We start from the raw sequence: 19,961 nt of genomic DNA, 5'->3' as shown, positions 1-19,961 counted from the left end.
CAACCATGATATACAGTGTACAGTCATCATCAGCCAATTCTATCTTTACATGATGTGGCTTCTTTAAGTCGTGAACTCAGGTAGGTCTTTAGCAGAACTCTCCAGGTAGAACGGTCTTGAGCAGTTCTCTGCCAGGTAGGACCAGCTATTCTATTGATGTCCTTGTCCCATCTGTCTGGCGGTCTTCATCTAGGCCTTTAATGATCTCTTGGACTCCATTCTAACACTAGCTTCGTCCATCTGTCATCTTCCCTTCGAGCAATATGTCCAGCCCATGCCATTTTAAGGTGGCTACCGAGCTCGATAGCTGCAGTCGCTCAAGTGCGGCCAGTATCCAGTATTCGGGAGATAGTAGGTTCGAACCCCACTGTCGGCAGCCCTGAAAATGGTTTTCTGTGGTTTCCCATTTTCACACCAGGCAAATGCTGGGGCTGTACCTTAATTAAGGCCTCGGCCGCTTCCTTACCACTCCTAGCCCTTCCCTGTCCCATCGTCACCATAAGACTTATCTGTGTCGGTGCGATGTAAAGCAAAAAAAAATAAAAATAAAATAAGGTGGCTCTTCTGTCAAGAATGTCATTAACTTATGTGGTTGATCTGATGTCATCTGCTCTCTTCTTATCTTTCCTTGTAAAACCCATTATTGACCTTTCCATGCTTCTCTGCGCTGTCCTAAGTTTCCCTTTCGTAAATTTGTTTACTGTCCAGGTCTCACAGCCATAAGTCAGCATAGGTAGAATGCACTGATCATAAACTATTTTATTCAGATTTACTGGCATATTTGATTTGAAGTCAGTTGAGTTTCTTCCATACGCCTGCCATCCTAGCTTATGCGTCGAAAAATTTCTGATCTTCTATCACCTTTCATATTCATCAACTGGCCCAGATAGATATATTCATTGACCTTCTCTAACGGCATGTTGTTGATGTTCACAATTCCTGCTGTGACCCATTTGTTGGACATGACTTTTGTTTTGGAAAGGTTCATCTTCAAGCTGACTGACTCACATTCCATGGCAAGATCAGTAACTAATGTCTGGAGTTCGTCATTGTCGTTTGCCAGTAATGCAATGTCATCAGCAAATTGCAAGTTGTTAAGCCTTCTGCCATTGATCCTTATACCCTTTCTTTCACAATTTAACTTGGACATTGCCATCTCCAAAACAGCTGAGAATAGTTACACAATTCTGGGATCTCATATGTCCACTAAGCTGGATTTTCTTTCTTCTGCCAGATACTATAATTTCTTTCAGGGCCTTTATTTTGAGATCCTCTCATAGTGATGTGTTTAACTAGGAGATGGATTTTGCGAAGGAAGGATGACTTAACTGTATGGTGTTGCCTAGGAGATGCCCAAATACTGAAAGCCAACACTCTATTTGTACTTTTTTTTGTTGTCAGGGGATTGTGGTGGATGTGCCTTTTGCATCATTCTTCCTGAGTCAAGTTCTTGGCCAACAACACCAGGTACTCTACAGCTCCATGGACGAGCTTCCGTCTCTGGACCGTGAGCTGTACCGCAGTCTCACATTCATCAAACATCATCAGGGAGATGTTCAGGACTTGGATCTCACCTTCTCTGTAGATGAAGACTGCTTAGGGAAGTTCGTGACCCACGAACTGGTGCCAGGGGGAAAGGCTATTCCTGTTACGAACGAAAACAGGTAAGTGGTACTCACTCTTCTAGGCATGTTTTAGGCTATTTCTTCTTCTTCTTCTGTCTGTCTGGTCTTTACTTGAATCAGAGAGTACTGCAACATATGAGTGGTCAAAAAATTGAAAAATCCAAAACCATTGCATTCCAGTTACCACAAAATATAAATTTCATGTTTCTGTATTGACAGCTAGACTAATAATCTTTAAATACTATAACAATGATTTCTTATTGAGCAGTATCCTCCTTATTCAATACATTATGGTATGGTGCTGAAAGTCTTCTATGAATTTCCGCTCCTGGTGCACCCTCAGACCACAATAAACGGATCACGGAACGCTGTTTTTCCGTGGTGCAAAGAGAGAGTGGCCTGGCCATCTTTACTTCACAACAGCGCAAGCTGTACTGATCTGATAACACTGAAACCTACCATAGACGTAGACAACGGTGCCATCTAGTGGCTGGTGAGCACACAGTGCCATAGAGCCAACCTGAAGATAATTAGAGCAAAATTGCTGAGACTTATTGATATGCCTATGTAGTAGGGGAAAATGAAGTACTACACATCTCAGGGATATGTGGACAACCGTTTGGCCGAAGCACCACCCCGGGATGATCCTCCTGCTCTGTTGCGGCTGCACCGGTGCTAATTCTTTATACACGCGAACCACGCATAAGCTCAAGCGGCTCAGAGCACCAGAAGACAACAACAAAATGGTGGTGTATGAAGATGTGGGAATTGTCTGTACCCTTTTGTGTTGGCATGTTGTCCTTGTCTCCTCTGTCGCTCCTCATTCTAGTGCTGACCTGTCACTGTATTTATCCTATTATGTGTTGCTGTCTTTAATTTGTCGCTTGTGTGATCATTTTCATTAGTGAGATTCTCATAAATTTTCCATTTTTTTGTTCGTTGTCTTGCAATAATGTAAAGTCTAAAGCCTGAAAATATTGTGTTACAGGATCAACTACATCCACCTGATGGCCCACTTCCGCATGCATACCCAGATCAAAGACCAGACTGCAGCCTTCATTCGAGGCTTCCGATCCATCATCAACCCAGAGTGGCTGTCACTCTTCTCCACGCCAGAGGTAATTGAGTACTGATGAAGGGGTCTTGTACTTGGGGAAGAGTGATGTATTATCGGTCTGACCATCAACACCCATAAGACTAAAGTTTTTGCACAGCCGGCACCAGGTGGTACTGTCCCTGAAAACTAAATGTTACCATAGCAGGAACACCTCTTGAACAGGTAAACCAATTCATCTGCCTTGGTAGTATTCTAACTACATGGTGCAACTCAGAAAAGGATGTGGAAAAAATACACTCTACCCATACAGTTTACGGCCGCCTCTTCCGCAGAGCTTTCTTGAATTACCATCATACAGGTATTCTGCCTTATGGCAGGTCTTGTCATGGGATGAACCTCTTCCACTTTTGCCTGTCCTGCACCAAGTTTTTCATGTCCGAATATTTCTTTGATATTGTCCAACATTTGATATCTTTTCCTTCCTCTTCACCATTTGCCTTTCACTATTCTTTCTATTCCTTCTTTCAGTAAACAGTCCCTCCTCAAACAATGTCTGATCCAGTTTGTTTTTCTCCTTCTAATGATTTGCAACATACTTCGTTCTTCTCCAACTCTGTAATACCTCCTCATCTCTTACCTGGTCTTCCCATTTCACATGTTCTGTTCTCCTCCATACCCACATCTCTAGTGCCTCCAATCCTCTTTCATTTTCCTTTCGCAGTGTCCAAGTCTCCGCGCCATACAGCGCTATGCTCCAGATATAACACTTAGCATGTCTTTTCCTTAGATCTTTGTTTAGTGGCCCACAAAGTAATTTCGATTTTCTCTTAAAGCCTTCTTTCGCCATGGCAACTCTTTTCTTAATTTCTGTCGTGGAATACATATCCTCTCTGATCATACTTCCCAAATACCTAGAGTTACTGACTTGCTCTATTTCTTCTCCCCCTATACTAATACGACAACTTACTACCTCTTCCTCCAGTTATCATACTTTGGTCTTCTTCTTCTTAATTCTCATTCCATATTCTTCTCCTTTCATGTTGAGTTCATCTAACATTTGTATCATTTCATGTTCTCTTTCTCCTATCACAACCATATCATTTGCGAATCTTATACACAAACTCCACTTTATCCATTAAAACTTTCATTGATTATTTCTTCGAGATAGATGTTAAACAGTGTTGGTGATAAAGAGCAGCCCTGTTTTACACCTCTTTCCAATTCAATTTCTTCAACTCATCTCATCTCCTATTCTCACTCTTGCTCTCTGGCTTAAATACAAATTCTTTATTAGCCTTCTATCCCTCCAAATAACTCCATGTTTCTTCAGGATTGTCATCAATTTGTCCCATCTGACACAGCCTATCACCCTCAGTAACCCAATGGCATCTTTTGTTCCAACTCCTCACCTGAAACCAAATTGATCTTCACCTACAATCAGCTTTCCATATATCCTTCTGTTGAGCGTCCGCAGTAAGACTTTGGCTGCATGTGAAATTAGACTCAATGTCCTATGTTCTTCACATTTTTTGCTGTTCTTTTTCTTTTCCATAGGGATTAAGATGATTTCACTAAAGTCATTTGGCCATTTTCCTGTCATGTAAATCTGATTACATAATCCAGTCAACTCCTTTCTTCCTTCCTTCATTACTTAACACTGTTAACAACTCAAAAGGAATTTCATCTATTGCCATTGCCTTTTTATTTTTCATCTTGTTCAGTGATGCTTCGATCTCTCACTCAGTATGGTTTCCCCTTTAGCATCCCCTTTAACCATATCTTTCTCCTCTAATTCAAGTTCTTCTTCACTTGGTCAGTTGTCCCGATTATATAGCCTTTCTATGTATTCTTCCCATCTTTTCATTATTTCTTGGGGTTCACATATCATTGTGCCATCTGTAGCCTCTATTTCCTTATTGCTGATGTTCCTTCTCTTTTCTTTGTATACTATATTTGTTGCTTCTTTGTACATCAAGTCATGTTTCCCTTCTTTCTCCAGTTGCTCTATCTCATCACACATTTCTGGCAACCATTTCCTCTTTGCTTTTTCTGTTTCTCTTCTTAATTCATTATTTAGCTTTCTGTAGTTATGCTTTCCTTCGTCTGTATTTACTGTTTTCCATTTCCTGCATTCCTCCATTTTGCTTATCATTTCTGATGTTATCCATTCCTTCTTTGTCCTTTTCCTCTCCTTGACTCCAAGCATTTTCTTAGCTGATTCTTTTATCCCATTTTTAAAAGTTTCCTATCTCCTTTCTACATTTTCTGTTTCATTTTCTAGTGTATTATTGTCCTGATACTCATCCTCTAGCTCTTTGCACTTACCTTTATCTTTCAGTTTCTCAATATTAATTTCTTCTCTCTTTTTTCCTTTCCATGTTATTTTCAATTTAATTACTACCTCTGCTACAACTAATATATGGTCAGAATAATGTCTGCTCCTGGGCAACATTTAGCATTCTTTAGACAGTTTCTGTACCATTATATAATCAATTTGATATTTTTCGACATCTTATCAAGATATCCAAGTATACCCTCTTTTTGCGGTTGTCAAACAACGTGTTTCCAACCACCATGCAATTTTCATTACAGAATTCAATCAGCCTTTCTCCTCTCTAATTTCTGCCTCCCAATCCAAATTTACCGATGGTCTTACCACCTGATCGTTCACCAACAATCGCATTCCAATCACCCATTTCTTGAATAAGGATCTCAAAATCGATACCAAACTAATGGTGTACCGAGCTGTAGTCGTAATAACATTGCTGTATGGATGTGAAACCTGGACACTTTACTGTCGTGACATAAAGAAACTGGAAAGCTTCCATCAGCAGAAACTTAGATCCATCATGAAAATCAAATGGGATGACTACATAAGCAGTGTGGCAGTTCTTGGCAAGGCGCATATGAACAGCATAGAAGCCTTCATCATCACTTATCGGCTTAGATGGGTTGGTCACATCCAGCTTATAAATGATAGCAGACTGCCTAAACAATTCCTCTATGGTGAGATTGGTCATGGCAGAAGGCCTCAAGGTTCTCTTTTGAAACATTATAAAGACATGCTTAAGAAGACTATGAATAGCACCAACATAAATGCTAACACCTGTGCAACAATTGCACAAAACCATGTTCTTTGTCGCAAAGCTACTGCAGGTACTCCCAATACTCCTGCAGGAAGGATGGGAGTTAATCATCCAGGCCCTGACAGACCTTTTTTAGAGCAGGCCTAGCTCTGGGATACGTGCCGAATTCATGGTCTAAGGCTAAAGCAGTATTTATACCGAAGCCTGGAAGGGCAAACTATGCCCAAGCCAAAGCCTATAGACCTTTATGCTTAAACTCCTTCATGCTAAAAGCAATGGAGAAGAAACTGCATGAACAAATCCAGAAAACGGTGCAACTGTACTCAACCTTACATGAAAATCAGTTTGCATACAGACCTGGCAGATCCACTGAGACAGCACTCCATCATTTAGTGTGCAAACTAGAGGAAAGCCTAGAATACAAAGAAATTGCTCTGGCACCACTTCTCGACATAGAAGGGGCCTTCAGTAATACAACCTACAACTCAATGATTAAAGTTGCTGAAGAGAGTAGGGTGAGCAAGACTGTTGTAAAATGGATTAGATCCATGTTAGACGAGAGGAAAATAAAGGCAACTCTGTTCGAAGAGACGCTAACGGTTAGAGCCACCCGAGGTTGTGCGCAGGGAGGAGTCCTTTGTCCTCTTCTGTGGAATCTTGTGGAGAACAAAATCATAGCCATGCTCAACGAACGGGGATTTTACACACACGGATATGCAGATGATTTAGTCATTGTGGTAAGAGGCAAGGTGATGAGTGTCATCCAGAACCTCATGCAAAGATCATTTAACCTTGTGGAGAACTGGTGTCGGGAAGAACAACTCACAGTCAACCCGAGCAAGATAACACTGGTCCTTTTCACAAGAAGGAAGAAATTAGAGGGGACGAAAACACTGAAGCTCTTTGGGCGAGAAATCTATATGGATGAAGAAGGGTTACACTTAGGTGTAATATTAGACAAAAAGTTAACCTGGAATCCACACATAGAAAGAAACATAACCCGAGCTAAGAACCTATTGTATGCATACAAAAGGGCAGTCGGGACAACATAGGGTTTAAAGCCGGCATTGGTAATGTGGATATACACAATGATCATTAGACCACTGATGATCTATGCAGCAGTCATTTGGTGGATGAAAGTAAGTCAAGGAAAAGTCAGTAGCAAACTAAATAGCCTTCAGAGAATGGCATGTATAGCCATAAATTGGGCAATGAAAACTACGCCAACAGAAGCCTTGAATACTGTACTAGATCTCCCTCCATTAAGTAACTTTATAGAGGGACAGGCCAGAATGAGCTTATATCGATTGGAGCAAAATGGATGCTTGTGAAGGCTCAAAGGCCCAATCTTGGACACTGTAAAATTAACAGAGTAATACCGTATTTACGCGAATAATACCCGCATATTTTTTAAAAAAAATGAGGCATGAAATTGGGGTGCGGGTTTTATTTGCGTCAGTGTTAGCATTTTTTTTTTCAAAATCAGCTTTCCTAAAGTTAGGGTGCGGGGATTATTTGGTGGCGGCGATTATTCGCGTAAATACGGTAATAGGGGAAGTTTTACACATGCCAGCTGATCATATGATTCCAAAGTATATCTTTGAGAAACCATTTGAGACCCAGATAACAATAAAGGAAGACTGGGACATTAATAGATGGAAAACTGGTAGGGAAGATATTGTGTGGTGGACAGACAGCTCAAGGACTGTGAAGGGAACAGGAGGAGGGATCGATGGGGAAAGACTGGAGAGATCAATCCAAATGAGCCTAGGCAGACACACTACAGTTTTCCAAGCTGAAGTGATAGCCACCATGAAAATGAGCTACAGAGATAAGAACACTTTCATATATACAGATAGCCAAGCAGCCATTAAGGCACTTGAAGCTGTCCGAGTTACATCTAAAATTGTTTGGTATTGTCATACATTTCTCCTGAAGCTCTCAGAGTACAATGTTGTTAAAATAATGTGGTAACTGCGCATGCAGACATAGAAGGTAATGGAAAAGCAGATAAACTGGCAATAAAAGGATCAGAAACACCTTTTGTGGGCCCAGAACCAGTGTGTGGGATCTCTTATAGACAAGCCTGACTTTACATAGGTAAATGGGTACAAAAGAAACAAATGGAAAAATGCTCCAGGGTGCAGGCTTGTGAAAGAACTCATAAAGAACCCAAACAAGAAACATATTAGGGAACTGCTGGAACTCAGCAGAGAAAATATAAGTTGGGTAGTAGGACTGCTGACTGGACACTGCTATCTTAAAAGGCACCTACATAGAATGGGAGTAATAAGAGACAAAATATGTAGGAAATGTAATGATGCGGCAAAATCAGCTGAACACATACTCTTTGAATGTGAGGCACTGGGAAGACTCAGAATATCCATACTGGGATTACCTGGTGAAGAGAGAAGAAACATCCGAAAAGACCCAATAAGGAGGACCTGCAACTTTGTGAAGGGAGCAAGTATAACTAGGTGGGGATGAAGGAAAACACATGGTAGCAAAAGATCTTTGAGGTTGACACTAAAAGGAACTTTAAAGAGACCCCAAGAAGAAGAAGAAGAAGCTACTGCAGAAAGTGTTTCACTGTTTGAGCAGGCACGTCGCAGACAAGGGATTGAAACCCATGAAAAGCGGAAACTACGTCATATCCAACCGCATCCTCAACCCACCTTTAGATGTGACCTGTGTGGCTGCATGTTTCGTGCGAAGATTGCCTTGATCAGTCATCAATGACATCTCCACAGGGCCAACAGACTTTAATAAGAATTGCAGGAGGAAAACGTATTCTCGGAAATGAGTAGTGGCCGACGATGACGATAGGCCTGTGCTGTGTATTTTATGAGAATGGGCCCACTGGTGTTGGAGCATTGCTGAACAATACTATTGCTCGCAAAGGGAAGAACTGGATTGTGTCCTCTGTGCTTTCTTCCACCGTTGTAGGTGGTAGGGAGCGTATTGTTATGAATGATGGACAGTTCCTGTGTTTCTGCCAATTTTGTCCTCATGGGTATAGCCCCAAATGTGATTATAGCTGTTGAAGTCACCTAATATAACAGACCAGTCATGTCTGCTGAAGTTTCCAGGTAGAATGAAGTAGAACTCTTCATTAACCTTTTAAGTGCTGAGTTACTAGTTGACCGTTTGGTATCTCAGTGCTGATTTTCTTCCTATGTAATTTTTTTTGTAGAAGCCTCAATTTTGAACTTATCAGTGGGGTGATTAGCTTGAAATGTTTATAAATTTTGGTTCTTTATAAATATAAATGCAAATGGAAAATCCTACCCTTATGTTCAATATCATTTTGAGAGAAAACAAAATAACACTTTTTGTGCCTATGAGTACATCACATTTATACCCAGTAAAGAGCCCAAAATAAAATGGTTTCCTAAAATCTATAAGCAACTAATACATGTAACGTCGTAAAAGTAGGCCTACATAAATGAATATTTTAAAATACTTTCTAAACCTGGAATGTGGTGAGAGCTCATGTTTTCCACCGGTTGTTTTTCTTTCAACCAGCTGCACCAACTCCACTGGCGCAAATGTTTCAGAAAAATCAATGCCTTTGGGGTTGTCATCAAACACTACTTGGCTCCCAGAGTCTGCCACAGTTACTTGAAAGTCTGGTGGAGAAACGTCATCTATCTGCCTCGAAAATAGTGATGAAATCGCTTTTGAATTCACCGTGTTTTTCTTCTTTTGTTTAGAAGGAGGCTCTGTTTCTTTCTCAGGTACAATATTTTCAACACTCTCTGTATCACCCTCACTTTCAAAATTGCTTAACAATTCATTAAAATCATCTTCATCATCACTTTCCGGTGTGGTTAATAACTGAAAGATTCTTTGATCCGAAATAACATCGATGTAAGACCAACTGTAGCTTGTTGTTCCGCCATGTTTGTTTACATCATAGATGAATTCCGCAGATGTCTACAAAAAGCTCTGTGAGTTACTTCTCTAAGCTATATGTTGTGATCAATTAGTTCTACATAATGCCCAATAGATGGCAGAACATGCCGGAGATCGAATCGGCACTCGAGAGTGAATTGGGAAACTCAAAGAAATTAAAGTTCTTGTGCACGATCTATAGATGGGCGTAGCACTGCTGGACCAGCCTCGTCAGCCCGTCTATAGGCGGGCGTAGCACTCATCGGGTGAAGTGGCTCATACACAGAGGTGACCTCGGTGTTACGAAGTTCCATAGGTATAATCTCAATTAGTTTCTTCAGAGCCGACCTTGAGACCATGTTCAAGAAAAATGGTACTTTCGTACTCTGTATGGGTTCGTTCTGGCTAAGATCATTCCTGGGACCTTTAGACGTCTTTATTGTTCATCCGTGTGAGTTTCTTGAATGTATAAGACGTCACAGTTCTTTTCTTGGCATAGGTTAAGTGACAGTTGCTCCTTGGCGGTTAACGTGCCCTAATTTGTTCAGAGAGATGACGGTGGTGGTGGTGGTGGTGGTGGTGGTGGTGGTGGCGGTGGCGGCGGCCTAACATCTAAGTCATCGGCCACAAGTTCAGAAAGATGATTGTTATAATATTGATAACTTGGATTCAGAAATATATTCAATTCAAATAGCATTTAACAATATTTAGACTGATGCTTTTCACGTCCCGTAATTGTAGACATGATAATAAACTTTTGGGCTCAATGCTCTGTGCCTTCAGAAGAAACAAGATTACCGAGGGTGTTGGCCTTGTGGTTAGGATCGCGCAGCTGTACATACAGGAGATAGTGGATTCGAATTCCACCGTCAGCAGCTCTGAAGATGGTTTTCCATGGTTTCCCATTTTCATATCAGGCAAATGCTGGACTGTACCTTAATTAAGGCCACAGGCACTACCTTTCCAGTCCTAGCCCGTTCCCATCCTTCTGTCACTGAAAACCTCCACTGTGCTAGTGCAATGTTAAACAAAAAGAATAAGAAAAAGGAAGAGAAACTACTTTTTCTTATGAGAAACGTAAAGAATTTGAGGCTGTTTTCTTGACACGGTAAAAGCCCAGAAGCTATATTATCATGTCTAGCAGTTAACAACCTTATGTATAGAATCAGTTATTACACAAAGGGTGTGATATTGACTCTGTTGGGCTGGTAGCTCAGGCAGTAAAGTGCAGGCCTCCTGAGCTCAAGTTGGCAGGTTCGGTCCCAAAGGGGCTCAAGTATGTCAGCCTCATTTTGGTAGATTTACTGGCACGTTAAAGAACTCCTGTGAGACTAAATTCTGGCACTTCTGCATCTCCAAAAACAGTGAGACATAAAACCAATATCATCATCATCATCATTATTTAACTCTTGAGCAGTTATTCAGGCTGTCTCGTTTAACCAGCCTTTGGAGACAGCAATCTTGACTGATGAATCAAGCCCTAAAATACCTCATGGGAAGAAACAGGGATATAGTGTTCCAGTGGATACCTTCTCATGTAGGAATTGAAGGCAATGACTGGTTTTCTGAGCCCATGTTGTCTGGTTCAATCCCGGCTCACTCTGGTGGTATTTCAAAGTACAGAAATATTTCAGCCCCGTGTTGGTAGATTTACTGGCACATAAAAGAACTCCTGTGGAACAATTTCTGGCACCTCAGCATCTTCAAAAACTGTAAAGGTTGTTTAGTGGGATCCAAAATCAATAACAGTATTATTGAAGGCAATGAGTCACCTGACTTACTAGTTATAAAGGGAACACAAGTATGCCTCAATCAAAAACCCATCTTGCCTGAAATGCTAAAAAAAAAAAGACTTGTTCAAAGAAATATTATGAAACTTGTGAAACAGAATTAGTAAGTGAATCAAAAGACAAATGTGGCGAGATATACAAGAAAACTGGCAGTTATTCAGCAACAAACAGAGGAAGGAAGCAATGACCAACTTACGATTAATAACAGGTTGTGATTGTTTAGCTGAACTCCTCAAGAGAATAAGAATATTACCAACAAACAAAAATTCCTTACTTGCAACACAGCATTATAAATTTATACCAACTTCTGGTTTGAACAAATCCCAGAAGCAACATAATAGCATAATATAAATGTGAATTATACTGAGATGCTAGAAAATATATGACCGGGCGAGTTGGCCGTGCGGTTAGGGGTGCGCGGCTGTGAGCTTGCATCCGGGAGATAATGGGTACGAATCCCACTGTCAGCAGCCCTGAAGATGGTTTTCTGTGGTTTTCCATGTTCACACCAGGCAAATGCTGGGGCTGTACCTTCATTAAGGCCACGGCCGCTTCCTTCCAACTCCTAGGCCTTTCCTATCCCATCGTCGCCATAAGACCTATCTGTGTCGGTGCGACGTGAAATCACTAGCAAAAAAAAAAATATGGCCTATCCATGTAGGCGTACATTGTTTATTAACACCATTTATTTGAAAATATTATGTAATTGTTCTGAATTCTGAACTTAATATGCTATAAGTTACCAGTTATGTAATGGATGTGATTTCCAATTAAAGCTATATGTAACAGCAGATTGTTTTCCATTTGGTTTACTCTGGATGAGGCATGTTGTTCACAGTTAACATTATTTTCCAGCTACAACGTCTCATCTCCGGGGACAACGTGCCCCTGGACCTCAGGGATCTACGCAGACACACGCAGTACTACGGAGGTTTCCACGACTCTCACCGAGTCGTTTGTTGGCTTTGGGAGATCCTCGACAAGGACTTCAGTGATGACGAGAAGAGACTCTTCCTCAAGGTAGTCTACAGCACTCTTAGTTTTATTTTGTGTTGTTTGAATTCCAGTCTCTCCAATTGTTTTTCTCGTTAACAGTTTGTTACAAGCTGCTCGAAGCCTCCCCTCCTTGGCTTTGCCCACTTGGAACCTCCATTCTCGATCCGTTGCGTCGAGGTGGGAGACGATGAAGACACAGGAGACACGATAGGTATGTTCAGGTGTTTCTGTTAGGTAATAATGATATCTACATTCATCCTCTGCTTCCACTCAGGTATTTAACTTAATTATAATAAACTAACAGTCTGTTTTAAGTCATTTGTTTTGAAGCTTTTGGTTTACATAGAGAATAAGCCTGGTAATGAAATCCCCTTTCTTCACATCAACATTCACTTGCATAATACTAGCTATTACTGAATGAAGGTAAATGAAAATGTTAAGGGTCCACCTTTTCAATACAATGTGAGTATATATCACACGTCGTTTAAAGAATATTGGTACTAGTTTCGACGCTCACTGCGCGTCATCATCAGCCAGTGAATCAATTGAGCAAAACTTAACTTATCAAACAACAATATAAAACACATAACAACAAATACAATGACAAATGTTAAAAGTTAAATTGTAACAAGTTAAAACGTTGATAGTAAATCAGAGAAGGTAACCCAGTTGTTTTGAAGTTGTGATACACGAGAAAATAGAACATAAGGTGTATTTTATAAAACACTTGACTGCACCTACTAAGACAGATTTTAAATGTAACGTTAAATTGATGAGAGTATGGTGCTTATGACCATCTAAAACACATGACAGCACCTATAATGTCACCGTTAGATTATAACAAGTTAAAATGATGGGGTGCGTCTGACTGTAAAGTATAAATTTGAGAAGGTATCCCAGTTGTTGAGTCTTGATACACAAGAGAATAGCCCAGCTTGAGATGCATAGATCATAAGGTAACATGTGTTATCAGTGGGAAGGATAAACCTTGTTTTCTTAAGTTGTGGTAATTAACAGGCTGAATTTTTTTGCTATTTGCTTTACGTCGCACTGACACAGATAGGTCTTATGGCGACGATGGGAAAGGAAAGGTCTAGGAATTGGAAGGAAGCGGCCGTGGTCTTAATTAAGCTACAGCCCTGGCATTTGCCTGGTGTGAAAATGGGAAACCACGGAAAACCATCTTTAGGGCTGTCGACAGTGGGGCTCGAACCCACTATCTTCCGATTACTGGATACTGGCCGCACTTAAGCGACTGCAGCTATCGAGCTCGGTTAGGCTTAATTTGGGTGGTTCCGAAGCCAACAGTGTGATCATGTGAAGATCATAATTTGAATCAACGTTATAATTCCCAGTTCAGTATGGAAACGTGGAGACCTGACAAAAAGATTGAAAGCCAAATTAGGCGGGATATAAATGTACATAGACAAAAGAAAGATAAGGGAAAAGAGGTGAACTGACCTTCAGCAGAGTGATGGCACAGTTGTTGAAAGGAGAGGAGCTGGGCTACTGAAGAGAGCAGTAATAGAGGCTGAGTAACAGAGGGGAAGGGAGAGTTGATCTGTGAACTTGCATTCAGGAGACGATGGGGTTGGATCCCACTGTCAGCAGCCCTGAAATTGGTTTTCCATGGTTTTGCATTTTCACACCAGGCAAATGCTGGTGCTGTACTGTAAGACCATGGTTGCTAGCCATAAAGGGAGCACAAGTACGCCTCAATCAAAAAACCATCCCGCTTGAAACACTAAAAAAGCTTGTTCAAAGAAATATTATGAAACTTGTGAAACAGAATCAGTGATTGAATCAAAACAAAAAATGTGGGAAGTTATACAAGAAAACTGGTAGTTATTCAGCAACTAACAGACAAAGGGAGCACTGACCAACTTAAGATTAACAACAGGTTGTGATCGTTTAGCTAAACACTTCAACAGACGAGCTCGTTTCTGTCTTGTTTACTGTTCAGCTGTAGATATTGCCCCCTTATTACCTGGCTACTCAGCCGTAGAACGAGAGTCTCAGTCGCAGACTGTTCGTTTTTGGGCTTTGCAAAATTTTTAAGGGCAGGGATAGATATAAGGACTAGCGACAATAAAATCAACACAAAATACAAGGTTTTAACATTTATTACAACTAAGCACTCTTAACAACAAACTTTAAAATTGAACAAAATCTTGGAATTTTAAATTATCTTCTCTGCCGGTATTTTCATTACAACGGAATTATTCTTCCCACAATTCTGCTGATATAGTTTTCTGTAAATGTATAGACGAATATTAGCCTACATCTAATATAATAAAATAATAAACGTAATTTATGAGAAGACCTTCCTCTAATGATAACAGGATTAATTTCAAATTAAAATTTTTAATAAATAATTCTCTGATTCATTAATCGTCAGCGGTTAAATTATCCCTTTCTGTTTAATGAGAAAAATTTAAATAAAATTTTCCTGTCGAAATTCCATTCAACATTCCTTCCTCAGACTTTAACTTCATAAAATGAAAATTTTCTTCATAATTATTGTCTCAAATTTCCCCCCTAATAATTACATAAATTAACGCAGTATCCTTCTTCAATGTTACACTCATTGAGAATTTTTAGCTTTGTAGGTTTTACAATAAATCGTTCGTGACTCCTGTCCTCGGACATGACCCTTGCTTATTCATTTTTTTCTAAGACATTAAACCCTACTCTATCTAATTTTGGAATAAAATCCACTAAAGATTCACTTCTCAACAAAATCTGAGCAACACAAATAACGGTATATTAATCAGAACACACGCAACGAACCAGAGATCGAGTCAAATTGTAGTTATGAGGAATATCACAATTCATAGAATTAATGACTAATCACACATACAACATTCACGCTAGGGTACACGGTAACACTTTATAATATTTATGACGATTTCTAGTCCTTGCTTATTATATTTAAATTTTAATCTAAGTCATGGAAAATTTCTGATGACTGTATCGGTTAAAGAAATACCATTACAACAATTAGGAACGTGATGATGTCAGGATTATCACTCAACTAAAGAGACTAGGTTCAACAACGATGTTCATGAGAATATCAGTGATAGATATCATCGGAAAATTATCATATATAAACGCACATAACGCAGGTCAAATATAAAAATACGCGTTTATGGTTCATGAGTTACGACACTATTATTATAATAATAATATCATGGCTATCTACTAACACATGCTCCACTCGAAGAAATTATGTTCAGCAACATATTCTCTTCACATGAGACTCAATAAATGGATTCACAAGTCAAACACATAATAACTGATCCATTCCCAAGTCTATAACAAATAATCCGTCAAGATTCGGCCGTCTTCCAGGCTCACATTTACCCTACAAGAGCACATATTAATATTTCACACAAGAACAAACAATATTTACACTCATGATCCTTATTTCCATATTTAACCCGTGATGAAGTTTAAATTATTATTATTATTATTATTATTATTATTATTATTATTATTATTATTATTATTATTATTATTATTATCAAATGTGCGAGATCACAAATCCGCGTAAGCTAAAGTTCGATAAAGTTACCAGATGACACTAACACGTTTGAAATCCACATAAAGATCGTAATAACGTCTAGGGAAATTCGGCGTAATGAAACGTACCGATAATCTGTCCCACATGACTTCAAAATAAATTTACAAATTATTTCAAAATTAAATTATCCTTATCGGAGAGGTCAATTATTTTAAATCACTCCTATACTGTTGAATTGGGACAGTCAGAATAAATATCGAAGACACTCACCCAACACTAACTAATAGAAACCATTCACACACAATAACTAACTACCTTACACCATGGAAAGAAGAAATGAAATAGCAAACTACTGTAAGACTAGAAGAAAATTATGCCAAATGAATAAGGAAGCATTATGTCTACATTGTGTTTACAAAGATGAACAGATATAAATTATAATATTATACTTAAGTGATTGATGAAACTGGATTTTGGCCAATGACCCTGGACATGATGTAGGTCACCCACCGTCGATCGCCGTCTTCTCCATGTCGGAAATTGCCTCACATTTTAGAATGCCATTGTAGCTGCGAGGACGGACATGGAATAGTAGTAGACTTCCTCTTGCTGGTGTATTGGCATCTTGAATTTGTCTCGATCCACACGTAGTCTTCCTCTTCTTTCTTCCCAAGTAGAAGGAGCTGAAACTGACAAATAAGTTTTAAGATGTGCCCAGTACACACACGATGAATGATATTTCTGAATAATACGTATCTTCTTCCGTAAATCTGCCAAACTCGTAGATTTAGAATATGTAATGAGTCTGTTCTGCTGAATGATCAAACCCAAGAATGTCTGCAATGTGAACGTCGGCGTTGAATTCCCAAGACAGTCAAAGAAAGAGGCGCAGACCAAAGAAAAGCTCAAATCAGAAAGAGACAGTTCCTTTCGGAAACACCACTATATAATTGTCTTAAGATAAGGGTGTGTCGCCGTAATCGTCTGTGATTGGTCAATGACTTACACCTGATAGGCTGTTACATTTTAATTGGAATACTGTCAGGTGTAGAACGACCTTGATCGTATCGATCGGGCAGCCTTGGTTTCTTCCTGTAGGTCACGTGGCAGGCAGCTGGCAGTCTGACACACAAAAAATCCACTGTTCTCCCCTCGCTTGGAAATTCCGGTTTCGAGCGAGCTCATCTCTCTGTAACACGGAGTTGGGAAAAATTTCCGCTCTTGCTGATGAAATAATATTCTTACACTCGTAGATATTAAAATATTACTTTTATGCCAAATTTGAAGGGGACAATATGCAGTCTTCATTTTTGTATAGCATTTATCTAAATCATTAAAAAAAAATTAAGTTCTCAGAAGGAAACCAGAATTTAATTTCATTGACTGCAAATGTTAAAAAGTTTCAAGCTTTTTAGGCATTTATTTTCATCACCAGAAACCTTTGATGAGTTAGTGCAGCGTTAAACCACTAGCAAAAACTACTAGATATTTATTTTTATTTAGTGTATGGCTAGAGATACAGTGTCTGTCATGGGTAGGATCTACACTTCTATATACATATATCTAAATTTTGGAGTAGTCTATAATTTCTTGGATTGCAAGAGCAAAGTCACTAGCACTGTCATTATACTTTCTTGTCGTACAGTTGGTGATGATGTGCTAGATCGTGTGTTGTGTAGCACCGCAGTCACAGTCAGGCGTTGAAATTCTGTTCCACTTGTAATGGAAGCCTGCACAATTCCCGTGGTTGGTTCGAACCTGATCCGTGTAGACCACAGTCTATGAGGGAGGTTTAAACCAAGTGGTGGCATCTTCTTCACAGGAGGCAATGTTGGGTAGTATTTGTCGTTGAGTCTCTTCTGCCATTCAATGGAAGTTTGGTAGTTGCTGTTCTTCAAGTTCATGGCATCTCTTGTTGGTGGTTTTCTTGATCGCAGGCGATCAGTTTTTTCATCACTGATATCTTCATGCATAGGCAATTCTGGATTGTTCATTATTTTGTTGAATTCTTATATCTTAAAAGAAGGTATATAATGGTTCCACCTTTCAATACTATTAAAATAAGAAATGTAAGTTTACATTCCTTTTTAATTAAAATTGGTACTGGTTTCATTTATTCATGGTCATCATCAGCCAATTACAAATAAGTGTAAAACAATGTATAGAAAAATAAAATGCGAAGTTTAAATAATTCTGTTTGGTTTCTGCTAGCAAAGCACTAAAATCTTTAAGGAGCACTGTGCGTTGTTTTACACTTATTTGTAATTGGCTGATGATGACCATGAATACTGGTCGAAACCGGTACCAGTTTTAATTAAATAGAAATGTAAACCTACATTTCTTAAGGTGGAACCATTATATACCTTCTTTTAACTTAATATTGAACTCACTTCAATACAGAACAATATGAAATTCTTATCTCGTAAATATTCTTATATCTTTATGTTTGAGATCTAGAGAAGGAATATGACTTAACACTGGTAACCACTGTACGGGAGTAGCTTTGATTGTGCCGGTGATAAGACGCAATGTGGTGTTCAGTTGAGTATCTGTGAAATGACTTTAGTCAGACAGCAGCACAGTATTTGGCAGTCGAATACGTCAACCCTAGAGTTGAGCATAGCAGAGTTGCAGCTGTAGATCCTCAAGTTGTTCTACATAGTTTATGAATTATGTTGTTGCGAGTTCTTAATTTTGCAGAAACATTCTGGAGATGTAGTTTATAGGACGATGTTCTATCCAGTGTGACCCCTAGATATATAGATTGAGCTGTTTATCCCTCCACGCTCAACAGGTTTTTGGCGCATTGACTCAATGCTCCGGAGAGTGTAATCTCGTGAACTTATGACATGCAGCTTGATACTATGGTTTTAACCATGGACATTCTTATAATTTTATGTTAGACAAACACCTATATTGATATCCTCTTACGATTTGTAAGAACAATCAGGATCCTGATTATTCACCTTACAAGTTTGAGTTTGAGGCTGATGATGCCCTAAAAATGGCCGAAACATGTCCCTTGTAACCTTTTATGATAAGATTTAATTCTTAATTTACTAGATCTCTTTGTATTGAATAGGTGGATATTAAAATAACACTTGTAACATACTTTGTATTTACATACCCCTTAGTCGAGCAGCTCGTCTCCTTTCCCCCAAGTCTTTCTAGCCCAAACTTTGCAACATTTTTGTAATGCTACTCTTTTGTCAGAAATCACCCAGAACAAATCAAGCTGCTTTTCTTTGGATTCCTTTGAATCAAGTAATCCTGGTGAGGATCCCATACACTGGAACCATACTATAGTTGGGGTCTTACCAGAGACTTATATGCCCTCTCCTTTACATCCTTACTCCATCATCATCATCATCATCATCATCATCATCATCATCATCATCATCATCATTTCTTCGCTCCAGCAAGCCAGGTGCGGTTGTGTGCGAGCCTCCTCCAGTTTGTTCTATCTGCTCATATATGCGACACCAGTTCGCATCCCTAATTTCAAGGTCCTTCATTATTTGTTTTTCCCAAACATCACGAGGTCTTCCTCTTGGTCTCTTCCCAGGAGCATTGTGGTCAAAGTATGTTCGAGGAGTCTTGTGCGGATTCATTCTCTTCATGTGACCATACCATTGCAATCTCTTCACTTCTAGAGTCTCCAGCAAGCTTCTTTCCAATCCAAGCTGTTGTCAGATATCCACATTCCTTATTTTATCTATTTTTGTTTTTTGTAGACAAGAATGGAGAAACTTCATTTCTGTTGTCTGAAGACGACTCTTTGTTGGTCCAGTAAGTGTTGCTTCTTCCAGGCCATACGTCAGTATAGGTACTAGATATATTTTATACAAGCTGATCTTGGAAACTAACGGAAATGTTTCATCCCAAAGTATTTGACGTACAACGTGATAGAATTTGGAAGCTTTCTGTATTCTGTTACTAATCTCTTGATGTATGGTATTGTCTGATGACAGAACACTACCTAAATACTGG

General features: G+C 39.4%; 1 protein-coding gene across 2 annotated transcripts in view; it reads left to right on the top strand.

Moving 5' to 3' along the window:
• Positions 1–19,961, top strand: part of LOC136882305 (ubiquitin-protein ligase E3B) — a 106,546-nt gene that overhangs the window by 80,027 nt on the left and 6,558 nt on the right. For both annotated transcript variants that reach the window (XM_067154880.2, XM_067154879.2), the window contains 4 exons: positions 1,402–1,664; positions 2,614–2,743; positions 12,308–12,472; positions 12,548–12,659. In XM_067154880.2, the coding sequence (XP_067010981.1) occupies positions 1,402–1,664; positions 2,614–2,743; positions 12,308–12,472; positions 12,548–12,659 (670 nt within the window). The remainder of the gene's footprint in view (positions 1–1,401; positions 1,665–2,613; positions 2,744–12,307; positions 12,473–12,547; positions 12,660–19,961) is intronic.

Source organism: Anabrus simplex, chromosome 10, assembly GCF_040414725.1.
Source record: "Anabrus simplex isolate iqAnaSimp1 chromosome 10, ASM4041472v1, whole genome shotgun sequence".
Taxonomy (NCBI): domain Eukaryota; kingdom Metazoa; phylum Arthropoda; class Insecta; order Orthoptera; family Tettigoniidae; genus Anabrus; species Anabrus simplex.
Note: the sequence above shows the minus strand (reverse complement) of the source record. Positions and strands in the feature narration are given on the sequence as shown.